The 24,900-nt window shown below is 38.6% G+C and overlaps 1 protein-coding gene across 1 annotated transcript in view; it reads right to left on the bottom strand.

The window, feature by feature from the left end:
* Positions 1 to 24,900, bottom strand: part of FARS2 (phenylalanyl-tRNA synthetase 2, mitochondrial) — a 249,822-nt gene that overhangs the window by 170,585 nt on the left and 54,337 nt on the right. The window contains exons 6-8 of the mRNA XM_030041709.2: positions 22,377 to 23,010; positions 11,884 to 12,043; positions 4,140 to 4,271 (exon numbers count right to left, since the gene is read on the bottom strand). Coding sequence (XP_029897569.1) covers positions 4,140 to 4,271; positions 11,884 to 12,043; positions 22,377 to 22,994 — 910 coding nt within the window. The 5' untranslated portion in view covers positions 22,995 to 23,010. The remainder of the gene's footprint in view (positions 1 to 4,139; positions 4,272 to 11,883; positions 12,044 to 22,376; positions 23,011 to 24,900) is intronic.

The raw sequence follows: 24,900 nt of genomic DNA, 5'->3' as shown, positions 1-24,900 counted from the left end.
GCAAATGCTAATCTGGTTTAACATTTTAAGAATGTGAAATTTCAAGGGTGAGATAAAGCACTATGGAAGTCCACACACAATAAAGTTGTAACAAAAAGTGCTGTTTTGTTCTGTTGCCTCTCATATTTGGGTTATCACACCTGTGCTGTGGAGATCTGTGTCAGAAACTAGAAATCTAGTTTGTTAAGAAGCATGCGGGGGGGGGGGGGGGAGAGGAATCCAAACAAAAAAACCAAAACAAAACCAGAAGAAGAGGACCACAGAGACTCTTCACAGATCTCAAAAGGAAAAAAGAACAGAGAAGGAAAGTAGGTGATGAAGAGTACCTATCAATACATTTGAGCATATTTGATAATTTTTCCCTATAAACAATGCATTTCTATTTACATATACTAAATATCTGTATCACGTTCTATTTAAAAGTGGTTGAAATCAAAGAACAGCTCCTTCCAAAAGGTAAGAAGGCATCAGAAAAATTCAATAGGATATTGTCTTTCAGAAAATAACAATAAATTTAATGCTGATTGCACAGCGCGTTAAAGCTACAATAGAATTCTTCACTCAAGACTAAAAAAATCTCAATAAAGAAACAGCTACTTAGGGCTAATACCCTGGCCCCTTCACAGCATGGACCTTGTCTTTTCATCCCTCCACAAGGCTTCTTCAGTCCTTCTGCATTTTTGTTGTTTCATGTATATTCATATATGAATATACACATTTTCAACAAAACAAAAATGAAAATAAAAAAAAACCTGTGCTGAAGCATGCTGACTGTTTAAATTATAACCACCATAGATAACCAGGCATATCCAACTTCTGTTTTGAGTGACTGTTTCCGACTGCCTCACAAACCAGTCTTTTGTATTCAAATAGTAACACACAAAACAAAAGGACTTGAGGATTTTGAAGGTAAAAGCTCTCTTCCTTTCCCTTAGGAAAATATTGTCTTATGGAAGAAAAAGCAATGGGTGCCAGCAAACATTACCTTTCAGAAATAAATATTTTAATAGTCAATATCAAGTGAAAAATACCCATAAAACAAAAATCCCAAACTGCAAGATACTAGAAATGTTATAGACCATATTAAAAAAAAAAAACAAAAACCTGCAAACTCATCAGTTTCTTCTCCAGTTTTTAATCAGCAAGCTGTGCAGTACACCATGAAAAGATCTGTCTGCATTTGCCTGGTTAACTGGCACACCAAGAGTGAAATATTTCTTCAGCACCATCTTAGCCAGCCAAAAAAAGAGTAACATACCTTTTTTTCATTCAGTCCTACCGCATTGTTTTCTGGTAGAGCCCTTGAAGAGATTGAGACAGGAATAGGAAGTTTGCAGAGCCTATTCTACACATCTGACAAAGAGACAGAGCATCTAGGTTTAGGCACCAGTGTTTACTCTCTCATCAGAGGGAGCAGGTCTGTGGTGTGAGTCAGTGCTCTGAGGTTAAATGCATGCTTTCATGTTGGGCAATGGGATACTTACCTGTAGTTAAGGAATTTCTTTACCAGTAAACAAATGGTGGGGATAACAACAAAAAACAAAACAAAACAAACCCCAAACCACAACCTAGTGTTTTTCTGGGTAGTTCACCTCAATTTCTTTTGCCAGGAAATCTCCACTGAAAATAACCCTGCCCCCTATAAAGATGAACAGGCAGTATTTGGAACAAAAGGCACAAAGACAGAGCTATTGGGAAGTCACAGGCCTCCTTCCCAAGTATGACAAAGATCCTATTCCTGATCTGCTGATCTGCACTGGTTTAAAATGGAAGGCTTTAAAATTGAAACTTTGATGTTTCAAAGAAATTTAGGGGCATGGGACCAGAGTAATATCCATTGATCATGGATACTGGAGGCATTAAGGATATTCAAAAGGTAAAAAAAATAAACTATTAAAAAACTACCACTGTTTAAATGTGGGATGGCTTTGGAAGGCAGTTGAGTTCTGCTAACAAAAAAGGATGAACGGGCTAGGAAAGAAAATTTGCACCTTCACCCATCTCCACAGAGAATCTCCTTTCTGGACTTGTGGACTTTCAGTTTTGGGCAAAAGCAGCTTGCTGCCATAACACACTCAAAAGAAAAAAATCTGTGGGTTAATAATAGCAAACCTGGCTTCACCATAAATAGATGCAAGTTGGCATGCCAGGAACCTACTGGGGTTTTAAATTGTTGCAAAAGAGGATTAAAGAAGAGAATACTCAGAGCAGCAGTAAACAAGGAAGACTGGTGTTTGACTCCTTACCTGAGTGGAAACATGAACTACTTTGTCCTCATTGTTACATTAAACCAAATAAGCTAATCATTAGCCAGCATTATTAGCCACACTTTTTCCTCACTTGTGGTAAACAGATTCCAATGCTTCAATAAAATCACATTGAGATACATTAGACTCAGCTTTTGTAGCCAAGTGTTTTTGCAGAGCTACCGGAGGGAGTGGAAAAACAGAACTGTGGCTACATAAAGCTCAATTCTCTCTAAATGAAGTGAAAAATGACTGGCACTTCCACAACTGAGTTTGCACCCTCTAAAAATATCTTGCTAATAAAGTGAAAGAATCTCTTTTTTGTTTGCTTGTTTTAATAATACAAGTCTAGAAGTATTCAAAAGCTAGACTTGAGTTACTAAATTCACGAGTTTCAAGATTACAATTGCAATGAATAGTTAGTAGAGTTTTGGTACAGAAGGGATATAATTTTGAAGACCATAATTCAGAAAGGTGAAAAAGAGCTGAGGCAGAGTAAACGGAAAACTTTGACCACTGTAGAAACCATTGGTGTTTCATGTACATTCATTCACATACACACAGACACAAATGCATACAGTAATTGTTTTGAGGCCACAGTTTAGCTCTTCTCACACACATTAAAAGAACCTAAAGATAAGATCCAAGCAACATAAAAGCTTTTCAAGAAGAAAGCCTGGCCATTGGTGTGTTACATCTGATGGAAATAATATTACACAGTAGTCTTTCACTTTTGAGGCTGATCAGAAGCTATATTATATTTACCACACCATGAACACAATAACCTGAGAAAGAATGTTAGTATAAACCATTAACCCATTGGGGAGAAACTCTGGAAGAGGATATATTTTTAAAAGGAAAATGATCACATTAATATACATGCAAACTTTGAGGAAAACAAGCTGTGCCAAATAACTGGGGCCAAAACTGAGCCATTCATAGCTATTGTACTTGGACTTCAACAGAAAGAATTTAGAGCCCATGAAAATACAACAATAGCTTAGGAAACCAACTGAAAAAAAAAAGTCAACTGAATTTACTTGGCTATCTGAAAGCACACTTGCAAGAATTAAACGGATCATATTCCAAAAGGCTCCCAATACCTAATAAATAGTACTGGAAGACACTGAATGACAGAGGTCTGAGCACATGCGGTCTGCCCTGTGCTTACAAAGAATTGCCTATTCTCAGCACATGAAAAACCAAGCATGTAAAATTCTCTATATAAAAATAATCAGAAAAAACACACCAATTTCTCCTTTCCTTTTGTACTTAGGTGTAAGTTTTAGAAAGCAAAATTGTCAGGTGACATTACTCTATAATAGTTTCAATTAAAATAAATGATGTTGCTGTTAATGTAGTTTACAACCTCATAAATAACCAACCTGAGGAGAAAAGAAACAAAAGCAAAAAGCAACCTATCATTTACCCCTTGACCAAATAGCAATATGAAAGATATCACATTCCTCTTTCTATACTTTAGAGATACAGAAGCACTCTGATATTCCTAATATTAGGGGACACTATTTGCTTATTTTGCTATTTGCTTTTAAATCGTAACTATGAATGCACTTGACACCTCTTGGAAGAAAAAAAAGAACATACACCCTAATTCGTCAGCTTCTCTTTTCAAGCTGACATCTGTCTGTCTCCTTACTGCACAAAATAAAAGGCAAGCTTTCCGTTTGCAGGCTCCAGATCTCTCGCTCAGTTGGTACCCTCAAATCATAGCATGCAAGGGCTGCATTCCACCTGAAGACTATTTGTGGCGGCTGCCTCAAACAGAGATGTCTGCGCTCACCAGGGGAGAAGGGGCCATTTCAGACTGTGAAGCTGATTGTGCCTGAAGTGTTTGCTAATAGAGATGTCAATGAAGTAAAGGAGTTTCAATACCTGAGTTAACTAGCTGTTGCTCCATGACCCCGCAGCCCAAGACCTCCATCCATTCTCCTTGGAAGTTGATCTCCATCTCAAAGGAAGGGTGAGTAAACGGGAAGTAGCAGTCTACCCATCTGACTTGAAGTCCTGTAGCAGTGTTTAAAAAATAAAATATGAAGGGTGTATGCATAAAAGGCCATCCCTCCAACCATCTGTAAAACTTGCCCTTCAACTAATGACACCAATTACAGCAATCCAGAGAAAATAAATAGCAAAAACTAATTTACAACACTTGTGCAAGGCGATAAATCTTAAAACTTGTGGAAAAAAATGACCATGTCTTTCCTAATACGAAAAACGCTTTGTGTAATTCAAGCACCCTTTGAAACCAAATCAATCATTTGTCAAACTGTAGCAACCACCTGGCATCGAACAAAAATGAGCCAAGACCATGGAGAAGTCAGTAATTTTGTTATTCTTTGCACCAGGAAATGACTAATTGCTCCCCACAGGAAAAGCTGTCTTTAATTTTTACTTAGCATTTTATGGATCAGCTAGGCAAGTACTCTTTTTCATCAGAACCCATTTAAAATACAAAGCTACTCTTTCTGTATATGTTTAAATATGAAAGTTAAAAATAGATATTAATACATAGAAATATAAATATATATACACAGAGTTGTACATGACTAAGGTATGCTGTATAACAACACACACGGAGTACTCTGCACCCAGGAGACCAGAGTTTAACTTCGTGTGGATGTGAAGTGTATGAGAAAGGTGCCACTGGGTAACTCTCCCTCCTCCCCAGCTCAGCACCTCTGCAAGTACCACTGCGCAGAGCAAGGAAACCCCTGGCATCTCAGAGCAGCGGAGCCAGAAGAGGGCAAGGTCTACTGTGCCGCCAAAAGCAGGGGTGTTGTCATGGCCCTCATTATATTTGATGATTCTTAGTTCTTGTAATCATTTACACAAGCTTTGTTTCACTAAAGAATTTTTTCCTAGCCATTAGGCGTCAGGGAAAAAAAGTGTCTTGGAAACATGAACCATAAAAACTCGAAAGAGAATTGAACTGCAAATTCTGTGGGCTAATGCTCTAACCCTAAGCCCATCTTTCCCTTCAGTTAAGGAAATGCTAATCAGCTTCACAGGATCATTGATAACCAGGCAGGTCCAGTTTTGAAAATAAGGGGCACAGAAAAGGTTGTGTGGGTGATGATAACTGTTAACACCCCTGGTTTGATTTTCAGGCTTTTGGGGGTTTGTTTCATAAAAGGAACTTAAAAAATGAAATTGCATGATTTATACTGAGAGTTTTTCAAATTAAAGCATTTTCTGTAGCTTCAAGGATTGGATTTTCTTTGATTACTTGTGAAGCATTAAATGTGGCTACAGAAACTGAAACAGTAAGTTACAACAAAAGCATACATACATAGCCAAAAGATAAAATACCTAATAGTTACGGGGAACTTCTCTGGATGCTATGAACTTCCAATTGGAGAGGCAGGTTTCAAAACACACACATTGGTACTTCCAGATTTTCTCTTCTCTCTTAAAAATCAACCTCAGAAAGTTATATGAATGATAAAAAAGTGTTTTGATAATTTTACACACAGAACTCAGAAAACTGGAAGTATTAGCAATTATACCATTTGTAACTGACTTACAGCAATCACTTTATTGCTTTTTTGTCTGCATAACAATAAAAAAAATTACATAGATGAAAAAAGTCATGTGTATACAACGGTACGGTGTGCGGGAAACATTTTTTTTTATTTCCTGATCTTGGTATAAATGCATTTTAATCCTAGGGCTGTACAACTCTGCATTGACTGTAAAGCCACGCACATATAAAATATCTTCATTTAGCTTGCAAAATTTGCAACTGCAGCAAGAATGACATTGAATATTCAAGTAGTTTCATGTTCAGTAACAACATTTGGATAATGGGTTCTTTTTAATCCTCTGATTACTTCACAATGAAGCTCTAGGAAAAAAAGGATTTCTCTGCTTTTGTTTTTAATTAAAATAAATTTTAAAAGGTAAAAAAATGAATTTAAAGCTCTTTTTAATCCTGAATTTTAATGCATATTAGTACTTAAGAGGCATTTGTTTTAAATGCAAATAAGCAAACAAAAATCTGAATAAAACAAAAATTCACAATGAAGAAACAACTCTCACCTCCATTCTGTTCTCTAAACTAGTAGTTAATCCCATATAACACAATTATTTTATTCATACAGTAGCCAGGACAATTGGGAATACCTCCGTAGTTTACATTCAAGTGTTCTTTCAGACTTTTGGCTCTGGAAGACTTTACTGAAAAGCAGAGGGTGCTCAGCCTTTGGCAAGATTAAGCCTTCTAACTCCATTTCTATAGACTGTCACAGAATGAATGGCTACATTTATTATTTAGATACAAAATATTGTCTTGGTGCTCAATATATTCCCAAGGAATAAAGGACATTGCTCACATTCAGCAAATTAAACTACTAAAGACTTAAAAGGACTACGAAGATTAGGCTTTCTGTAGTACTATATAATTTACCTGATTAGGTCTAATTTATTTCTTCACACAGAGCCTATGAAATGCTGGCAAAAAAAATGATCTTTTCTAGAAATTTTAGGAGGCCAAGAGATGGATATCTGTCTTAAAACACAGAGGCACTTAAAAGAGCACAATGCTGAATCTAACCAAAGACTGATCACTAGATACAAACTCAGTAATTTCCCTAGTTCAAAGAGATGATTTATATTAGCAGAGGGCACCTGCTCATTTCACAGCATTCACGGGAGTCCTTCCAGTGTGTTCATGTCCATTAGTAACTTACATTTTCCTTACTCCAATTGGAGTAAGGAAAAAGTGAATAGTTATTGTTATTTCTGAGTACTGCATCCAGGTAAGGAATTGGTCATAGCCTGCACTCAAAAGTAATGGTGTTATCAGATATTAAGCCAAACAAGTATCTGTCAGTGCTAGCCTAATTGAGTCTCATAATGAAAAAGGCTTGATCAAAGGCACTAAAAAAAGAAAGAAAAGAAAAAAAACCCAACACATTAAAGCAGCCTATTGCTACGCTACAGCACAGAAGCAACAAAGCCAGGGACCCAGATGGTCTTCACTGACCAGAAATTCTTTTTGTTGCTGTGAGGATTATTTTTAGAGAAGGAATCTATGGGAAAAAAAGGAGAAGAGCACAGGGTGGGTGCTGAGGAGCACAGAAGGTATCAAGCCATGCCCACTTGAGGAGTGTGTCGATTTGTAAGTAGTCTGCATCTCATTGCTTCAGCTAATTCATCTCACTTGCAGCAGACAGGAGCTGGCTGCCCATAAACCTATGTTAGCTCACATTTTTCAGAAGTTATTAGCCAGACCATTATGTCCTCAATACATGATATTTCTTTTTCTTTTTAAACTCCATGCACTCTAAGGAGATATCAGTACAACAGAGTTAAGAAGAAAGAGCAGAACAATGTGTTTGATTTAAAAGACATCCAGTGGCTGTTCAGTGGGAACCAGCAGTGACAGAACCATCAGTCAAAGCATGGCATTCTTCACCCTCCCACCTTCTCTTACCAGTGCCAAGGAACTGGGTAGATAAATATGAGACAGCAGTGAATTTTGAGCCATTTAACATTAACCAACAGGTCACAGAGCCAGCACACAATCATTCTATTCCATTTGCTATAGTAAGATTACTTCTGAATCTCTCAGGGTCCAGAAAGCTTTTGGCAAACTACAGAAAGGTTAGAGAAAGAACTGGAGTTGGGAAAGACTGACTAACTTTATGAGGAAACCTAAGACAGCTAACTTTGGAAAGCCTCATTACAAGGTAACTAAAATGAGACAGAACAGACTTCCTACAATGACAGATCTGCATGTGGAGATGGAGGTGTAAGTTAAATGAGTGGATTTGAAATATGCACCATATCTTGGGGAAATAGAGGAAAACTAAGAAACCTATTTTAAATAGGTTCCTGACAGCAAAATCTCATGAAAGAAACTGAAAGTCCATCACTTGTAGAATGCAAAATCAGGCATGGCATACCGCTAGAAAATGTCATAAAAAACCCCACTATCTTATGTTGTCAAGTATTTAAGACGATTGCATGCTCCAGATCTTTTTCCCCCTCTAATATCTGTTGCCTGTTGGCAAAGCCAGGAAGAAATAAAAAGACAAACCTTGGGAATAAATATAGGTGCAGATTTTAATGAAGTCTTTGACTTTCCTCATGACAACCTAGTGATCTTTAAACAACTTTTGTTATATTGTTTACTGGCATGTAGTCAACACTAAAGTATCCAGATAGTGTGGGATGAGTCAAGTAAAGCAAAACTCTCGCTAAATATTATGAAAACTAACTTAGAACAACAACAACAACCACCAAACAAACAAAAAAAACAGGTCAGTGATCTGACCTTTCTGCAGAGATCCTCAATCTATCATCAACCTGAACTGGTAAATTCCCAGGGGAGCACTGCAGAAGCACAGCTATCCAAGTCCAGGACTTCAGGCCTGTTTTGGGGTTTGTGTGGTGGGGTTTTTGGTAGCGGGGCACGGGCTACAGGGGTGGTTCCTGTGAGAAGCTGCTAGAAGCCTTCCCGGCTCCAAGTCAGAGCCGCCTCTGGCCAAGGCCAGGCCCATCAGGGATGGTGGTAGCGCCTCTGGGAGAACAGATTTCGGAAGGGGAACCTACAGTAGAGGACGAGATTGAAATCTGAGAGGAAGCCCTCTGCAGATACCGAGGTCAGTGAGGAAGGAGGGGGAGGAGGGGATGCCCCTTTAGCCCACAGTGAGACGGCAGGCTGTCCCCCCCCAGCCCATGGAGGGGAGCGGGGGAGCAGATGCCCACCTGCAGCCCGGGGAGAGAGGAGCCCACGCCAGAGCAGGGGGATGACCCCCAAGATGGCCGCCACTCCGTGGGAAAGGCCATGCTGGAGTAGCCTGTGCCTGAAGGACTGCAGCCCATGGGAAGGACCCATGCTGGAGAAGTTCATGGAGGACTGTCTCTCATGGGAGGGACCGCACACTGGAGCAGGGGACGAGTGAGGAGTCCTCCCCCTGAGGAGGAAGGAGCAGCAGAGACAACGTGTGATGAACTGACCCCAACCCCCATTCCCTGTCCCCCTGCGCCGCTGGTGGGAGGAAGTAGAGAAAATCGGGAGTGGAGTTAAGATGGGAAGGAGGGAGGGGTGGGGGGAAGGTGTTCTAAGGTTTGGGTTTACTTCTCATTATCCTTGATTTGATTTGTAGTAAATTAAATTTATTTTGTTTCTTCCCCAAGTTGAGCCTCTCTTTTGCCCAGGGACCATACATGGTGAGTGATCCCTCCCTGTCCTTGTCTTGACCCAAGAGCTTTTCTTTCTATTTTCTTCTCCCTCATCCCACCAGGACCGGGGCGGGGAGGAGTGACCGAGCAGCTGCGTGGTGCTTTGTTACTGGCTGAGCTTAAACCATGACTAGGCCTAAACTACTTCATGCAAAACTAACTTCCACAGTAGACTTATTCTGCAATCCAAACAATCTGCCTATGAATAACAGTTGACTGTATGACAACGCAACATTTCAGTAGCTTACTGCAGCTATGATCACAATACCCTGCCAGAAAAGATGTGCAACTTCACTGCAATATTCTGCTGACAGTACAGGCTGCAAAGAATACACCTGATGGGAAGTATAAAAGGAATGAAATTTTTGCTTTTAACAGAACATGGGGCCTTATGGAATATTCACAAGAAGAAAAAAACCAGAATTTTTCCAAGAGCAATAAATACAGTAAAACACATTTAAATTTAATTTAAAATCTAAGGGAGTAAAATGAAAATTAAAAGATGGCAGCTGTCAAAAGACAAATTTAATTATGTGTGCCCCAGGTCACTTGCACTGCACCCCCATCTCATGTCTAGTGCCTAGCATGAAGTTTGCTTCTTTGACTATTACCTTCCAGTTTGTATTGACAGCTTACAGAAAGATCAAGAAGGTGAAGGGGAAAGAACTTCACATTTCCATGAATGGGGAACAAAAAACAGAAAAGAAAAAAGAGATATTTAAATCACTATCTGTATCTTCTATTTATATTTCAGGAAAAATATTGGGGGCATAAAACCAGAAAATCCGTACAGTAAGAAGGCAGCACCTACTTTCAGTCAGTAGGTTTATGATCACTTAAGAACATTTTTTTAATGTCTTTCTAGCTACTGTGTGCACTATAGAAGAATTAGTAATAGCCAACATACTGAAGCTTAAAGTGCAGCATCTGTCAGCTGTTAGAGAAGGATGTCACTGCAGTCTCGGATATCAATAATAACTCTTAGAAATTGCTCACTTTAAACAACATCCTCAGCATCTGAGGTTGATCAAAAAATACTCTTCTTACTATTACTCACTTTGATCATAATTTTGTATGTTTCAAAAGGCCACTGTTAAGTAAAATACAACCACAAGAAAAAATGAACTCAAGAACTTAAAAAAAATTCTTGTCCAGGTGGGATAGAACAAAAACTGGTAAAAGTTTTGCTTGCTGTAAATTCAGCTTGAGAATTTCAGACAAATATTCAAGCAGTCATATACAGGACTTGCTACCATTATCAATCCACTCTTGAAACTACTGCTCTAAATTCAGTGAGCATCTTAAAAGTTCTTTGAAAATAGCCAGCATAACCTGTGCATTCTAATGCTATCCAGTATTTCCTCAACAGAAAAATGAATCAGTTCAGAAGAGAAGCCTCCTTGCCAGGAAACAGCATTAACGTAGCAATTTTAACTCAGGCCATTTATAAATTCAACTCCTGAAACCAAAAGCAGGTATTTCTGAAGAGAGGATATTTCCTTCCTATACGCGGACATTCATTACCTTTCCTCATTCCACTCTAAGTACCAAACAACAATTATTTTTCAGCTTGGTGCAAACTTAACAAACACCATCTCCCCTCAGCTGCAAGGTTTAATTTATTTGCACGAGGAAAACGGCACTTTGAGCGCGTATGCAGCAAAGCAGCACATGCACATACGTACATACCCCTTCTGTCAAGTTCCTCGCTGCCGGTGCAAGGTGTGAACATTGGCCAGCTCTGGGCCCAGTGGTACTCAGCTCTGACACAGTTCCAGCTGCGATGCCACAGCCACACTCTGTCCGGGGACACGGGATGCTCACAAGTACAAAGCAGAAGCTCTGTGCTGGAGCTGGAGCCGTCTCTTCTCGCAGGACCCACACCGCATCCACTCTAAAACATGGGTTCTGCCAGATGAGCGCCTGTAGTTGGGTCTGACACACGTCCCTACCTGTATTCATGCCCACTATGTTACCCTGCGTACCAAAACCTCTTCACATGAACCTGATGATTCAACACAATGTTGTGTGCACCAGTATTCAGGAAACCCAAGAGAAGAGTGTGTGGCCTGTTGGGCTGTGCTCAATAATTTTATAAGATGTGGATATAATAGTATTAAAGAACAATAACAAATAAAGTACTGATTACAGCTGAAAGGTCAAACAATAGCCAGTAACTCTGACATTAAAAGACACTGGGATGGAACTCTGACCAAATTTAAGACAAAAAAGTAACAGTAAAGAATATGAATGAAGACTCCTAAAATGACTACAACTCTCATTAGAATAAACCCACATGGCTGTTTCAGTAAACGAGCTGTCACCATCACCCCTAAGCCTCTTGTTTTTATTATGCAGCAAAATGTTTCTCTAAAGTCCAGATGCTTACAGTCATCAGCAGACCAGGAAAAAAGGTGCAAGAACCTACCATCACCAAAGATGTGAGTCATGAGCTTTGTGAGCACTTGCTTCAGGTTGAACTCCACCAGCCTCACTGCCTCCATGGTGTGACACTCTTGCTTGTGTGCAGTGCGATGACCTTGCTCAAACAACTGTAAACCTTCACCATCTTTAATGTTGGAGAACAACTAGAACAAAACCACAAAAACACCAGTGTTTTGCATTAATGACTTTATCAACAGAGAATGAAGTTTTATTGATTTAACTGGGAATCTTACCTGCTAAGTCTGCACCATGAAAAGCTATGTAAAGACTGTGACTTTATACAAATTCTGTTCACTAAACACAGAGATAAATCATCACAAGAACAGAAATATTCGAACAATAAGATTTGTTTTATTTCTGTACCATATCTTCAAATAATATGATTAGCTACAGGAAAATACTAATTTATAAAGGAAACATCTCTTTTTTTTCCTGATCCTGTTACTTTGAAAGTTATTCTGCAGAACAAAGTACACTGTACAGTATATGTAAATTATAACCCCAAAACTACAATACACAATGGCATTCATCACACCTTCAACTTATTTTAGTAACTGAATGATGTAAAAGAAATACCAAAAAACCCAGCACTTTTAAAAATCTGTAATCAAATGAACTTTAAAAAAAAAAAAACCAACAAAAAACCAAACAAACCAAAAAAACCAACTAAACAAACAAAACCACCCACAACCTGGCAGTTTAATGGGACCTTCAGCTGCTTATATTTGATTCATCTTGGGTACAGTTTATTTGTTTAAGGACTAGCATTTTCCTGCATTTTCCCCCACACAGCACCTTTCTGTGTATAGGAATTTTGTCTATGGGGCATGGTCTTGGTCTGGGGTTTCCAGATAAATTACAAAGCACAGGTTCAGGCTGTATTTGGGATGCAACAGGCTTGCTCTTCATGTAGAGGCTGCTCCCCACATTTGCTGCAAGTTGAAGATTTCTGTTTCCTGTACATCCCCATATGTTTCTGGCCAGGTGATCTGGACAGATATATACCAGCAAATCTACATCCTCTCAGAGAGGCCAATAAACCACTGTCGCTAAGCCACGTCGTTGGAGGCTCTGTGTCTTGGGGAAACAAGTAGGCAGTTTTACACTCTAAAGAGAATTTTTGTTGGAAAACCTTATAGCTGTACAAAAGCCAACTCTGTTAAGTCTGGAATGTACAGAGTGCTAATTGTGAAAGTGTTTCCAGTGCTCTTCCTACCACTCCTACTCCACCTTCCCACAGTCAACCAAGTACACACAGAGGGGAAAAAAACACGCATTGAGATTTTCTTCACATTAAGCCTCCCAGCATAACTAGCTCTTACTCAGGAGACGCCACGAACAGTGTGTAACCTTAACAACTCACGGATGCCCACAGAAGTTGTTTTAATTGCAGTTTGATGCCTTCAGTGCACTAAATGCTCAAAAAAAACTTTAAGTGAACCTCTGGTAGCCTACAAGTGCTGGCCACAATTAATTAAGACTAGCTTCTAGCACGTTTCATACAGACACAATGCATGCAGAAGGAGTCTGAGTTTAGATAGCATGCAAACTAGCAGCAGAATGGATTGAGAGAATAAAAAAAATCCCATCAGTAGCATTTAACTTTGTATTGCTAGTCAGAAGGAGACTTGGCTGGCAGATTGAGAAAACACCTCTCAAGTTAATCTCCTTAGTGCGCTGCAGAAAAATACAAAATAGAAAAGGAAGAAGAGAAATCCATCAGTCTAATAAAAATGCCTTTACTAATCAAAAGGCAGCAGCTTGACAAAGCTAGGTATTACAATTTTAAATAACAGACTCTTTATTCAAGTGCTCACCTGAAAGATTAAACTCCCTTCTTCCTACTACCATTATTTCTGCACTGGTTGGAAGAAGCAGATGATACTCACCCTATAACTAATTTACTGTCAGCAGGGCAGATCAGTCATCCAGCATGCGGTTTTGAAAACCAGGGGGTATTCACAGAGACCAGCATTAGCCTAGGGAGGTTAATCATCTTAGGCTTATGGGGCGGTCAATGGACAGACACAGGGTCCCTCACACTGGAACCTGCTCTGAACTACCCTGTACAGGTAGGTATTTTTTCTTTCTATTGACAGAAGAGACTACTCTCAGTAAGCCAGAAACACCCTTCAGGCCAAAGATTTCCCCCCTTTGGACTAGGATACACTGTATTTACACATAGAAGATGTATTTGTTATTCTCCTCATCCACAGTATTTTAGGACATGAAACTCTCTTCTTCCTTTTCCCCTTCATTCCTCCCTTCACCCCCCAGCTTAAAACTAGTTCCTCAGACTGCTGCAAGGAACAGATAGTCTGGACGCTGCCTTTAAAATACAGCATTTGCATCAACAAGTACGTAGAAGTACTTTACCTTACCACTGTATTATTCCTGAAGTGTTGATATTGCAATTACTGTCTCAAGCAAAATTCTATTTTAGTAGATTATATCAGATGCGGCAATAAAATATGTGCAAGAACCATTAGAGTAAATACATTTAGTCATACCACAGCCCTCTAACCTGCCAGCCTCTTCATCCTGCCAAACCAGCCATATGCACCATCTCCTTATCCGTGCCAGGACAAGTGTCCATGCAGCGGTGCACTGAGCCAGGCTGGGAGGTAGATCTGGATGAGAAGTAACCAGGGAGAACAGAAGAAACCGAGGGACATGAAAACAGTCAAATTCAGCTCGGTAATCAATTCTCAGCATACTGGTGGTACTGAGACACAATGGCACATGGGACAGGGCTGGGCCACTTTTGGCACAGGGATGAATCTATGCCAGTTTGCGCAGGCTGTAAAAGCACAGCCTTAGGGGAGTCCCCGAAAGACAGGTAGCAGCAAGGCAACAGCCCCCCTTACAGTCAGGCATACCTGACATACTGAGACACACTTTGGTATTCTCCATAGAGGCTCCATCAGCTCCTGTCAACTCCGGCACAGCTGTGGACAGGGTTCTACTGAGAAAATAAGATGCCTTACAGTTGTACTAATATTTATTCCCTTCTTTCCATTCACCAACACTGCTATGTCAATATGAGCAGCTTTAAACTGATACACCAATTTCACTATTACAATGATTGAACTATGTGCTAAGTACATGTGCTGGATTAGAAGCACTTCAACATTTCTGTATACAGAAAGCCAAGAAAGTCAAAGCTTGAGTAAAATGAAAAATCACCCAGTCACTCCTTTGTGGTGTCAATTACTCCCAAGCATATATCTGAGCAAATAGAGAAAATCTAACAATCTTGCATAAAACACTGACAGGTCCAAGATGCCACAATTTCATGTACATTTATTCTTTCAGTGCAGACTAAAATGAAATGCACTAATTTATTGTATTAAATATGATCAGTTACTATTACTACCAGAAACTTCCTGTAGCCATAAATTGAGCCCCTATGTGTCTGTCTAGTGTAAGGACAAGAAGTTTTTTCTTTAAGTGAAGGTGTGCAAAACATTGAATATTGTGTCATCATGCAGAAGTTAATAATTACCAGGATTTATCAGCATATCTGACTGATGCTGCATTACAAAGGAGAAGGCAGAAAGGAATCGAAGTGACCCTACCACGCGGCATGAAATTTACTCACAACTTAACTCATAATAAGAATAAAGTCAAATTTGGTAACACGTAATGGTCAGAAGACACTGGGGTTTAATTGGACAAATACAAACAGAGCTATGCTCCTTTAAAAGTACTTCATGGTATTTCTCAGCCTGGCACAGAGGACAGAAGTCACATGTGTGATTTCAATGAAGACCCCAAAATTTCGTCAGTCACTTGACAGACTTTTTTTAATCTCACATCACTTCATTATCCTTATGTTTAGGATTCAGTCCAAGATCAAATGTCTCTTTACAGGATGGCATTCATAGTAGGTTTCAGATCAGAAAGATCTATAGCTACATCCTGTCTTTCCACAGTGCAGTTGTGTATTCCTCCTGCCACTCATGCATACACCAGCAATTAAGATAATGAATACATAATGCTCATGTACTTATACTTACAGACAAACCAGCACTTAAAACTAGTTCTACATGAGGATCTGCATGTGGCAACACTCAACCTTGCCACACTGAATACATTTTGACTCACTGGCCCTGATAAATATCCCTATAAATGAACAAACAGCTGCACTCTAAATCCACTTACATATAGCAAACCATTTCCACAACATATTAAATGTGCTGTAACACTCAACCAATGGATCAGGAATGATGAAGATGATGCCACTTGAAGACCGCTCATCAAAAAGAAAACCTAATGCCAGTCCCAATCAGAGTCCAGGACAATGAAACTTGTAAACTTGCACCCCCATCCAGGCAGTTTCAGGTGCCAAAGACATACACAGCCCATCGTCTGCATGACAGAATGCTCTTTACTGCATACAGACAAGCATTTGTTTGGGGAGAAAGTGGCAAAAAGCACTTCAAGCAACAAGCTTGCAGGAGGTCACCTTAATTCTGAATCCTTCCATTTTCAGTCCTCCAGTTACAGAAAAGAAAGGTTACTTCTATTTGTTTGATTATTTTTTTTTAACCAATCAAAGCGTTTCTGAAAAAAAACAAAATCATCACCACGCATAAAGATGTTTTGGAACAGCAAAGAAAAAGCAACACTGCTACACAGTTGTCAGTTATAACGAGACAAATATGATAGGACTCAGACTTCTGTTCCAGTGGCAATAGAAATCCTTTTATTTTTAAGCACCCTAGACTTCCCAAATACACCTGTAGACATTTTGCTTTTTTTTTTCCTGCACAATTTAAATATCACATTGAATGAATTTAACTGCTTTATTCTGAAAAGCATTGTTGGATTTTTTTTTAGCTGGATGAGACAAAGTAAGACAAAGTTTGAAAAAATATTTTATATAAAGTCATTGCAATAGAAGATGCATTATTGGCTTCCAAACTTTCTAGACCATGGACCACTATGAAAATCTCACAGACCTTCTGATGCCCTTTGCTGTCAAATTTTCAACTAAAAATAACAAAGAACACAATGTGGGTCCTTGGACCAGTGAAGCTCTATTTATTATAGCATGATTTATACACCACAGCTTGGAAAATACTGAATAATACAACATTCACAACTCGGGTAGACATCCGCAAGAGTGAAGTCAATTCCACCCGAACTAGCCAGGCCCTTTATTCCTACCACTCAACCAAATTTCAGCTTCAGGAATAAATTCACCTCAGAATATTCTAGCAAAGTAACACTGCTCTTCTTTTTCTTAACATGGTGGATCTAATTCAGGTGGTCCTGCTCATGTACGCTCCTCCCTACTCCCTGAGAGAAGGGGGGCCATCTCTCAGGCCCCTTGGGACTGATGCATTGCTCACAACCAACATCTCAAACACCATCCCAGAGGCAGCAGCACCTGAAACTTATGGAGCTGGGTGTCTCACCAAATGCATGCAGCTTGCACCACTTCCCATGCCAACATGTGCTTAAGATGCGGGTACAGCAACAGCTGGCATGCAGTGGTATCAAGATATGGCACAAGCATGGATCCATGTAGGGAGATACATGGTAGATATCCATCCTAAGTAAAAAAAAAAAAAAAAAAAAAAAAATTATTTCATCATTTGCCACCTACAGAAGAAAGTGCATGGATCTCTACTTCAATACTATTAACTCAAAGCATCCAGGAAATCCGAAATTCCCTCTGATTCACACATGCTATTACATGATAGGAGATAAAGGCCCTCACTCAGAGGGACTGACACACCAGTCTGTGACTCTCCACAACCATCTCTTCTGGCTATGCAGTCACTGACTCCTCACACAAGCCTTAATCCTCGCCAGCTGAAGAGCATCACCCAAATTGGAAGAAACACACAGAAAAGGGGATTTCCAGAGGCTCATTTCAGGGTCTTGTATCACCCCTGGACGAGCATCTCCCTATCCTCAAGTTGCGGAGGGCTAAGAGGAGGACCTTTCCTATGCCACTTAAGCCTTTTTAAGTATTTGTTCCTTGGTGCCCAGCTAAACATTGCTATTATGATTCCCAGTTACATACACAAATATTCTCGCACATACTGTAAATGCTCCAAATCACTCTATATAATAGGCTGATCCCTGAAACACTATTAACTTATTTAAATTCCTTTACATATGAGGATTAAAAAAAGTGAAGACAGGAAGGAGTTTTCCTTTGATACAATGTCAGAACAGAAGCACAGCGTCCAAAGCTGCAGTAACATGGGATTTTGGAGAAGTGAAACCTAATTACACTAGTCTTGCAAGTGAAAACCTAGGATGGCACACATTGATTAAAAAAAAAAAAAAAAAAAAGAGTAAAAAAGAGTAAACAAAAATGTAGGTCAGTCAGGTGTTCACACCTACCCCAAAGCATAAGGAAAAGGATAAAAGCAACCTTTTTTTTTTTTTTTAACAATATACAAGGAATATGGCCACGGTACACATGTATGAAAAGAGGAGAAAAGGAGTATGTATTTATATGAATAAGAGAAAATCTACACTTCTATTACCTAGGACAAGAATCTTTATATTTGAGGATATAAACACTATGAAGTTACAATATCAAAATTATTTTGCAATTATATATACTGCTTTGGAGGAGCAGTCCTTGTTTTTAACTGGAATATTTACAGTTTTCTACTGCATCCTAACAAAAAAGTTGCCATTTCCACCAAAAATATTTCAATAGCAAATAAAGATGTATCCCTACTACTTCTTCACAGTCTCCCTATTTATAGTTTTCAGATGTTAACACAAACGAGCCTGATGAGAGCATCATTTCTTCATCTGGACAATCTGGTATTGGCCTCCATTGGAACAAGGTTACTAAATTAGAGGAGCAATTCCTATGTTTTCACATCTGTTCCCCTTAAAATTCATGTATAATTCAGTACAGACTATAAAATACCTTATGAAGTCTCCTTCCAATATGTAAACATTATTTGTTGTCAACTGAAAAATGTTCTGCGGTTGCCATTGGGTTTATATTGGCTCCCTCTGCTGGCTAAAATGCACAAAGTGTAATTTAGTTGATTTTTTTTTTTTTCCTCTTTTCCATAAATTGTGGTAAATAGAGAACTACACCAAAGACCACGGCATAGCACAGAAATAATTCTTTTATAATCCACTCAGGAAAGTTTGCCAGTTCAAACCTGACTACAGCAGTATGAATATTGCCAACCCAAAGGATTAAAAAAGAAAAAAGCCATATGCCATAGAAGGGGGAAAAAAAAAAAAATCTATACACCCTTTAGAAGTAAAGCAGGCATGCTGGAGGAAGAGAATACAGAAGAAATACCATTTGGGGGTACTATTTAAGAAGAACAGTTCATTTTGTGTCCAGAATTTTGAAGCAGATTTGGGAAGCTACTTTGGCACTGGTTTTAACTATTTCTGTTAGTTTCTAAATCTGCTATATATTACATTCAGGTAATAATTACCTAAAATATTTTTAAATATACTGAAAACTTGTCTAAATAGATTTTCAGATGTTCTTTGACAGCAGTCCAAGGACATTTTTAAAAGTTTATGGGAAATTTCAGCATGAATTATTCTAACTTTTAGCAATGAGTTAGTTTGGAAGATGGGAATTTGTTTAACACTTTAATATCTGCATTCATACAAAGCTGCAGAAAAGCATCAGTTACCTGCCCATCATTGAATAATACATTACTTTTCTCCTATAAAAATAGTGAACTAACCATCATGAAAAATAATATAGCCAAAAAAGCAAATAGCTCACAAGTATCTCAGAGTAAAGCACTAAAAAATTGCCAAACTCTGACTTGCTTTTTGAGCTCTTACATCCAATCAATTGATTTTAACTTTGATATACTAAAGGTTTCAGTCACAGGGCAGAAGTTTTAACCTAGTCTTGACTACAGAATTTGGTATTTGTAAAGGACAGACGCTTTTCTACGTTTTCTACATCTTTCTTATCCTGCCCAAAATTTCAGCCGAGGATGAACTGACCTTTCCCCCCACCTCCCAAACTGAGATGAGTTGTCAAATTCCTCTAAATTCAAGTTCCTATAAAATCACTCTAGGTTTTTTTCTCACCCCCCACAGTTCTGTGGTCACTATCACTGGGAAGATGACAAATGATAAATGTATAAATCAAAAGAACAAAGAGCAATAAACTGACTACAGCATATAAAATTATTGTATTGGCCATAAGATGAAATGTAGCCAGGGCTTGTAGCTAACAGGTTTTCCATTAGTATCAAAGATTCTTATCTTCAGTACTGTGCAAATTTCCTCTCACCAGAGAATGCAGTCTGGTTATGAATGAAAAGTCTGAGGTGAGGATAACAGGCCCTGGCATTCACACACTTCTACTCAGTGGGTTACAACTTAAACATGGGTATAAATAAATGAATATAAAAATATTTCTCTCATGTAGTATTACCTCCACTTAGTCTTTGTTCCGCTTAGACAGTTCCTTCTGGAATTATTTAAATTTGGGTTATTTTGAACAGGCAACCAGAATGTAAAACACAGAAACAGTCCCCAGTGAAATTTCAGAATTACACATTCAATTTTTTCCACAAGACTATTGTGATGATGCCTGTAAAAAGTTTTACATATTGCAAGACCCTATCGGTATTTAATCTGCAACTGAAGCAAAAAAAGGATGCTTTATATCATGTTCAAGTTTAGAATTTATGCATGTTGCCCAATAAACAAGACTTCACACATTGTACACCATAGCGTTATTCTTTCTTCATCAGTATAGAAAGTCAACTGGACTTTCATTCTTTAGAGAGGCAGACATATTTTCCGGCATAAAGCTAACTTCAAATTCATCAGCTATTAACATTTTCCAATAACATCTCAATCATTTTCTTGGGGAAAAAGAAAGAAGCAAAAAAGAAACAAGCAACCTACAATGCAATGAATCAGATTGTTACACATAGTGTATTTCTACATAGATGGTGTCAGTGAACTTTTCTGTAACATTCTTCCCAGTTATTAAAATCCTATTATTACTATTATTCCTATTTTTAAATTTGTAGAGAAGAAAGAAATAGTCTGTCATTAAGACCAAAATTTCTTAAGGGCCATATTCATTAACAATAATTTTGATAATTAGATCAATCACACCGAAGTTTGCAGAAATTCCATCCTGCAAGAGTGCCAATGTTACAAGTTTGTGGCAGATAAAATCTATCCATCTGAATGCCTGAACTCCTGCTTAAGTAAAAAAAAATTTGTCATGAATATAAAACATTAAGAAGTGGCATTTTCTTAATATAGTATTGTACATTTTTCTCTTGCACATACCCTGATTGTATTCATAAACAGGGCTATGGGAAAAGAACAGCAAACAAACAAGATTGGATAAATCTGCAAGATTTATGGTTACCAAAGAAGCGGTTGTAAGCTCTATTCGACACCACATAGCTCACAGGACATCTGCAGAGGCATGTATTTTTTCCAAAGTGGAAGAAGCAGTGGCCACATGGGGTGGGAAACACCAGTGCAGGATGCATGAACCCTTTCCACCAGTGAGAAAAGCAGTGCTCCATAATTACACCAGTTTTCCCTCAGGCATCCAAACCCATCAGGCTTCCCTGCCAAGCTCCTGTCACCCACTGGCAACCAAATTAAGAATAGTCTACATCTCAGCATTATTAGAATAAACTAGTTTTAGTTATAGAAATGTGAATTTGGCAGTATTGCTACAAGCATACACAAATTATACAAATCAATTACTATTTGGAAAACAAACCAGCTTATATTTACCACTGATCAATGATACAGCAGAACACTTAATGACACACAAGCATTTGCAGAACACGCACACTGTACCAACGAAATATATGAACTCAAGAGTCTTGGACATCTACCTCGAGCTCTTTAGCTGATGCCTCTGGACTCTGATGAGTTTACTGTGCGTGTATCACACACCCATAACTATCAGCTGCAACAGATGAAGCCTTCAATGCAGCTTTAGGATAAAATGAAGAATGAACAATTCATTAAAAGAGACATTCATTTACAGAAGATTGGAGCTATTAAAAGAAAAAGGATGACAGAATAAAAACTGCACTCTGGATATAGCTGCAACAATTCACATCCAGGAGTCCTTCAAGCATCAAATATGACAAAATCTTTGGTGAAGTGACCTCACCGGAAGAGACTTGTGATAGAGCTACAATTGAATCGTGCAGATCATTAGCTGAACAAGCTGTTTCCTTTCAGATAATGTTTTATTTTGCTAGCTTTCAAGAATATTGTCTTTCCATTCTTTCCACATTTTTCTGGGGAAGTTTTAGTTGTCTTCAAATTCAACCTTTTCCACCTCTATTTTTCCCAAATTAAAAGCATTACTACATGATCAATCACTTGACCTTTATCAACAGTATAACACATGTGTTGCTGTAATATGTTTACATGCATGCACTTTGCTTACAGCAAATACAAGCTCATGCAACTTACCCAAAATCTCTTTCACCCCAACTAGAGAATTCCTACCTCATGACAGGAGAAGAGGCGAACTCCTTCCATCTGATGGAAGACTGGGTAGTGGGTGTTATCAATTGTATCACGGCGGTAGACATCTCCCACTGCCAGAAAGGCATCTAGGCCAGAGTGTATCAAGTCCCACTGATGAGCTGATGTATGTGCTCTTAGCATGTGATCACGATTCAAGTAATAGTTATCCTCTTTCCTTCTGCTGGCATGGGTTTGTGGGATAAGCAAACTATCAAAATTCTGCTGTACTGTAACCACCGGAGAAAGACCGTCATAGACAGAAAAGAGCGGAGTCCCACGACGTCCTATATATTGTTTATAAAAGTGGTCTTTCACCTGCTCCTTGATTAGCCACAAAGGGTGATGCTTTTTGTTGTGCAAGTTCTTCCCCACCTTGGAAAGAATCTTTTCTGTGACATTGCTGTAGTCATCTTGAGGATAAGCTTTACCAAGCAGTTCCACAGTATTTGAGCAGGGTGTGTTGGCACCAAAATCTGAAGGTACAGACTTGGATGAAGAATGCCTTGAATGGGTGGGAATTCCTCTTACCTTTACTTTTGGTGATAAAGCTGTTTTAGAATACTTCGCTACTCCCATGAATTTCCAGATCATTGCCATTGCAAACTCTTATGATCTAGAGAAAGAAAAAAAAAAAACACAAAAAAACCCTGAGTTAGGAACTGCAATCTTGCTGTAGGAATTGCTAGTATCTCAGGGATAAGTGAAATCCAAATGTCTGCTTGATTAATATGACAAAATTCCTATTATAAACCACTGTTTTGACTTCAGAGGAGGGAAAATACCCTTGTGATCAAATTTCAGCTAGGATACCTTATTTAGTTATCAGTCTTCCGCATCACTGCATCAGTATTAATGACTCCAGACCTAGCCTTAACCCCATTCCAGATACTGCTACTCTCTACAGCTGAATAAACATCAGGCCTTCTTTGAAACAGTATTTTTCATCTGGTTAAAATACAAGGCAATAACTGAATACTACTTATGCGAAACTCAGAAATTTAACAACGCCCTCTGGCAGTCAGGGACTTGTTTATAATAAAACCCCAAGCATTAACTTATTGTTGTATCATGCCCCTCCATTAGCAGAAGCAATGGAAGGCATTCCACATCAACCAGATGGGCAATCCTTGCTGATTCTTACTTAATGCCAAATAAAACCAGTTTAACCTTTCAAGCCACTGAACAACTGTGAAAAAACAGATGGCCAGACCACAAGGCATATATTTATATATAAACAGCATATTAAGTTCACATGAGTATTGCACAAGATTCACAATAAAGGCTCCACATAGTCAGAACCAATGTTAGCATTTTGGGGTGAGCACAAAACCCCTTTTCCATATGTTCCCAGAATGGCTATTTTCATGACTTACACCCCTGTACCAGGCAGGTGGGCTTGCCAAATACCAGGAAGGTGAATGAAGTGATGAGATTCTGAAAGATGCCTGAACTGAACAACTCATTTCCTATCAAAGGGCCATCTTTACACATCTGCCCTGTTTACAAACAGGCTTTGTGCTTCACGTGTACACAGCTGCATTACTCCGTAGCGTTCAAAGAGATAATTCCAAAATTGGGAGTTTTGAGGATCACAAGCCCTTCAGTCACTCCAAACGCATAAGCCCATTCTGAGATGCAAAATCACTTGAAAATCTATAGTTGGGCTTCACAAATATTAGCATAGGTTCCATTAAATAATTAAGCATTACAATTTGCTTATTACAGAATGGGACAACAGAGGCATTAGAAGTTACGTGACTAGGGAAAGGCATCTGCTCCAAACAACAAACTGGTTTGTATTTCTCTATGAACCAAGAAATCCAGGGCCACAGGTTTCCTGGGTGAAAGAATTTCCTGGGTGAAAGAATTTCGTGGGAAAGTCTTAAAGAAATGGGGAAAGAAAGGACATAAGCAATGAACACATCACAATCTTCCAGGGATAGCTTTCCATCTTTAAGCTAGGATTACAGTATCTGGCTAGCTTTCCACAGGAATGTAAGAGAAACAAGTATAAAGAAAGAACAAACAAGCTAAGATTATTTTTCATACTCTTAAGCTCCATATATATATATATATGCAAATCGAAAGACACATTCTAGAATGCAGAGTGCCCCCAAAAATGATCTGTAAAAGATAATGGGTATGTTCATATTTGGCTTCCTTTCTTCTGACTTACACCTGGATGTTCTCTATAGGTCTATTTCCTGAAGTAAATGTATCTCAATAAATCAAAAATAAAGGCAAGTTGTGTAGTCAGAAATTAAATTTGGAAGGGCAGCATAAAAATGCTAAGTATTTGGTTTAATCCTTTTTCTGGCTGAATATCTTAAGAAAAAGGAGCAGCTACAGCTTTTATCTAGTTTTGAAACTTTTTAGAAGGACTTTTTTTTTTTTTTTTTTAGAGTTTGCAAAACTATTTCACCAAATTAGTTCTTGGGCCAGTATTGATAAGGTTCTTCCATAAATGAATTTACACACACCCACCAGAAACCCCTCTGACATA

This window comes from Aquila chrysaetos, chromosome 18, assembly GCF_900496995.4.
Source record: "Aquila chrysaetos chrysaetos chromosome 18, bAquChr1.4, whole genome shotgun sequence".
Lineage (NCBI taxonomy): Eukaryota > Metazoa > Chordata > Aves > Accipitriformes > Accipitridae > Aquila > Aquila chrysaetos.
The sequence above is the reverse complement of the archived record's forward strand: the minus strand, read 5'-3'. Positions and strand labels throughout refer to the sequence as shown.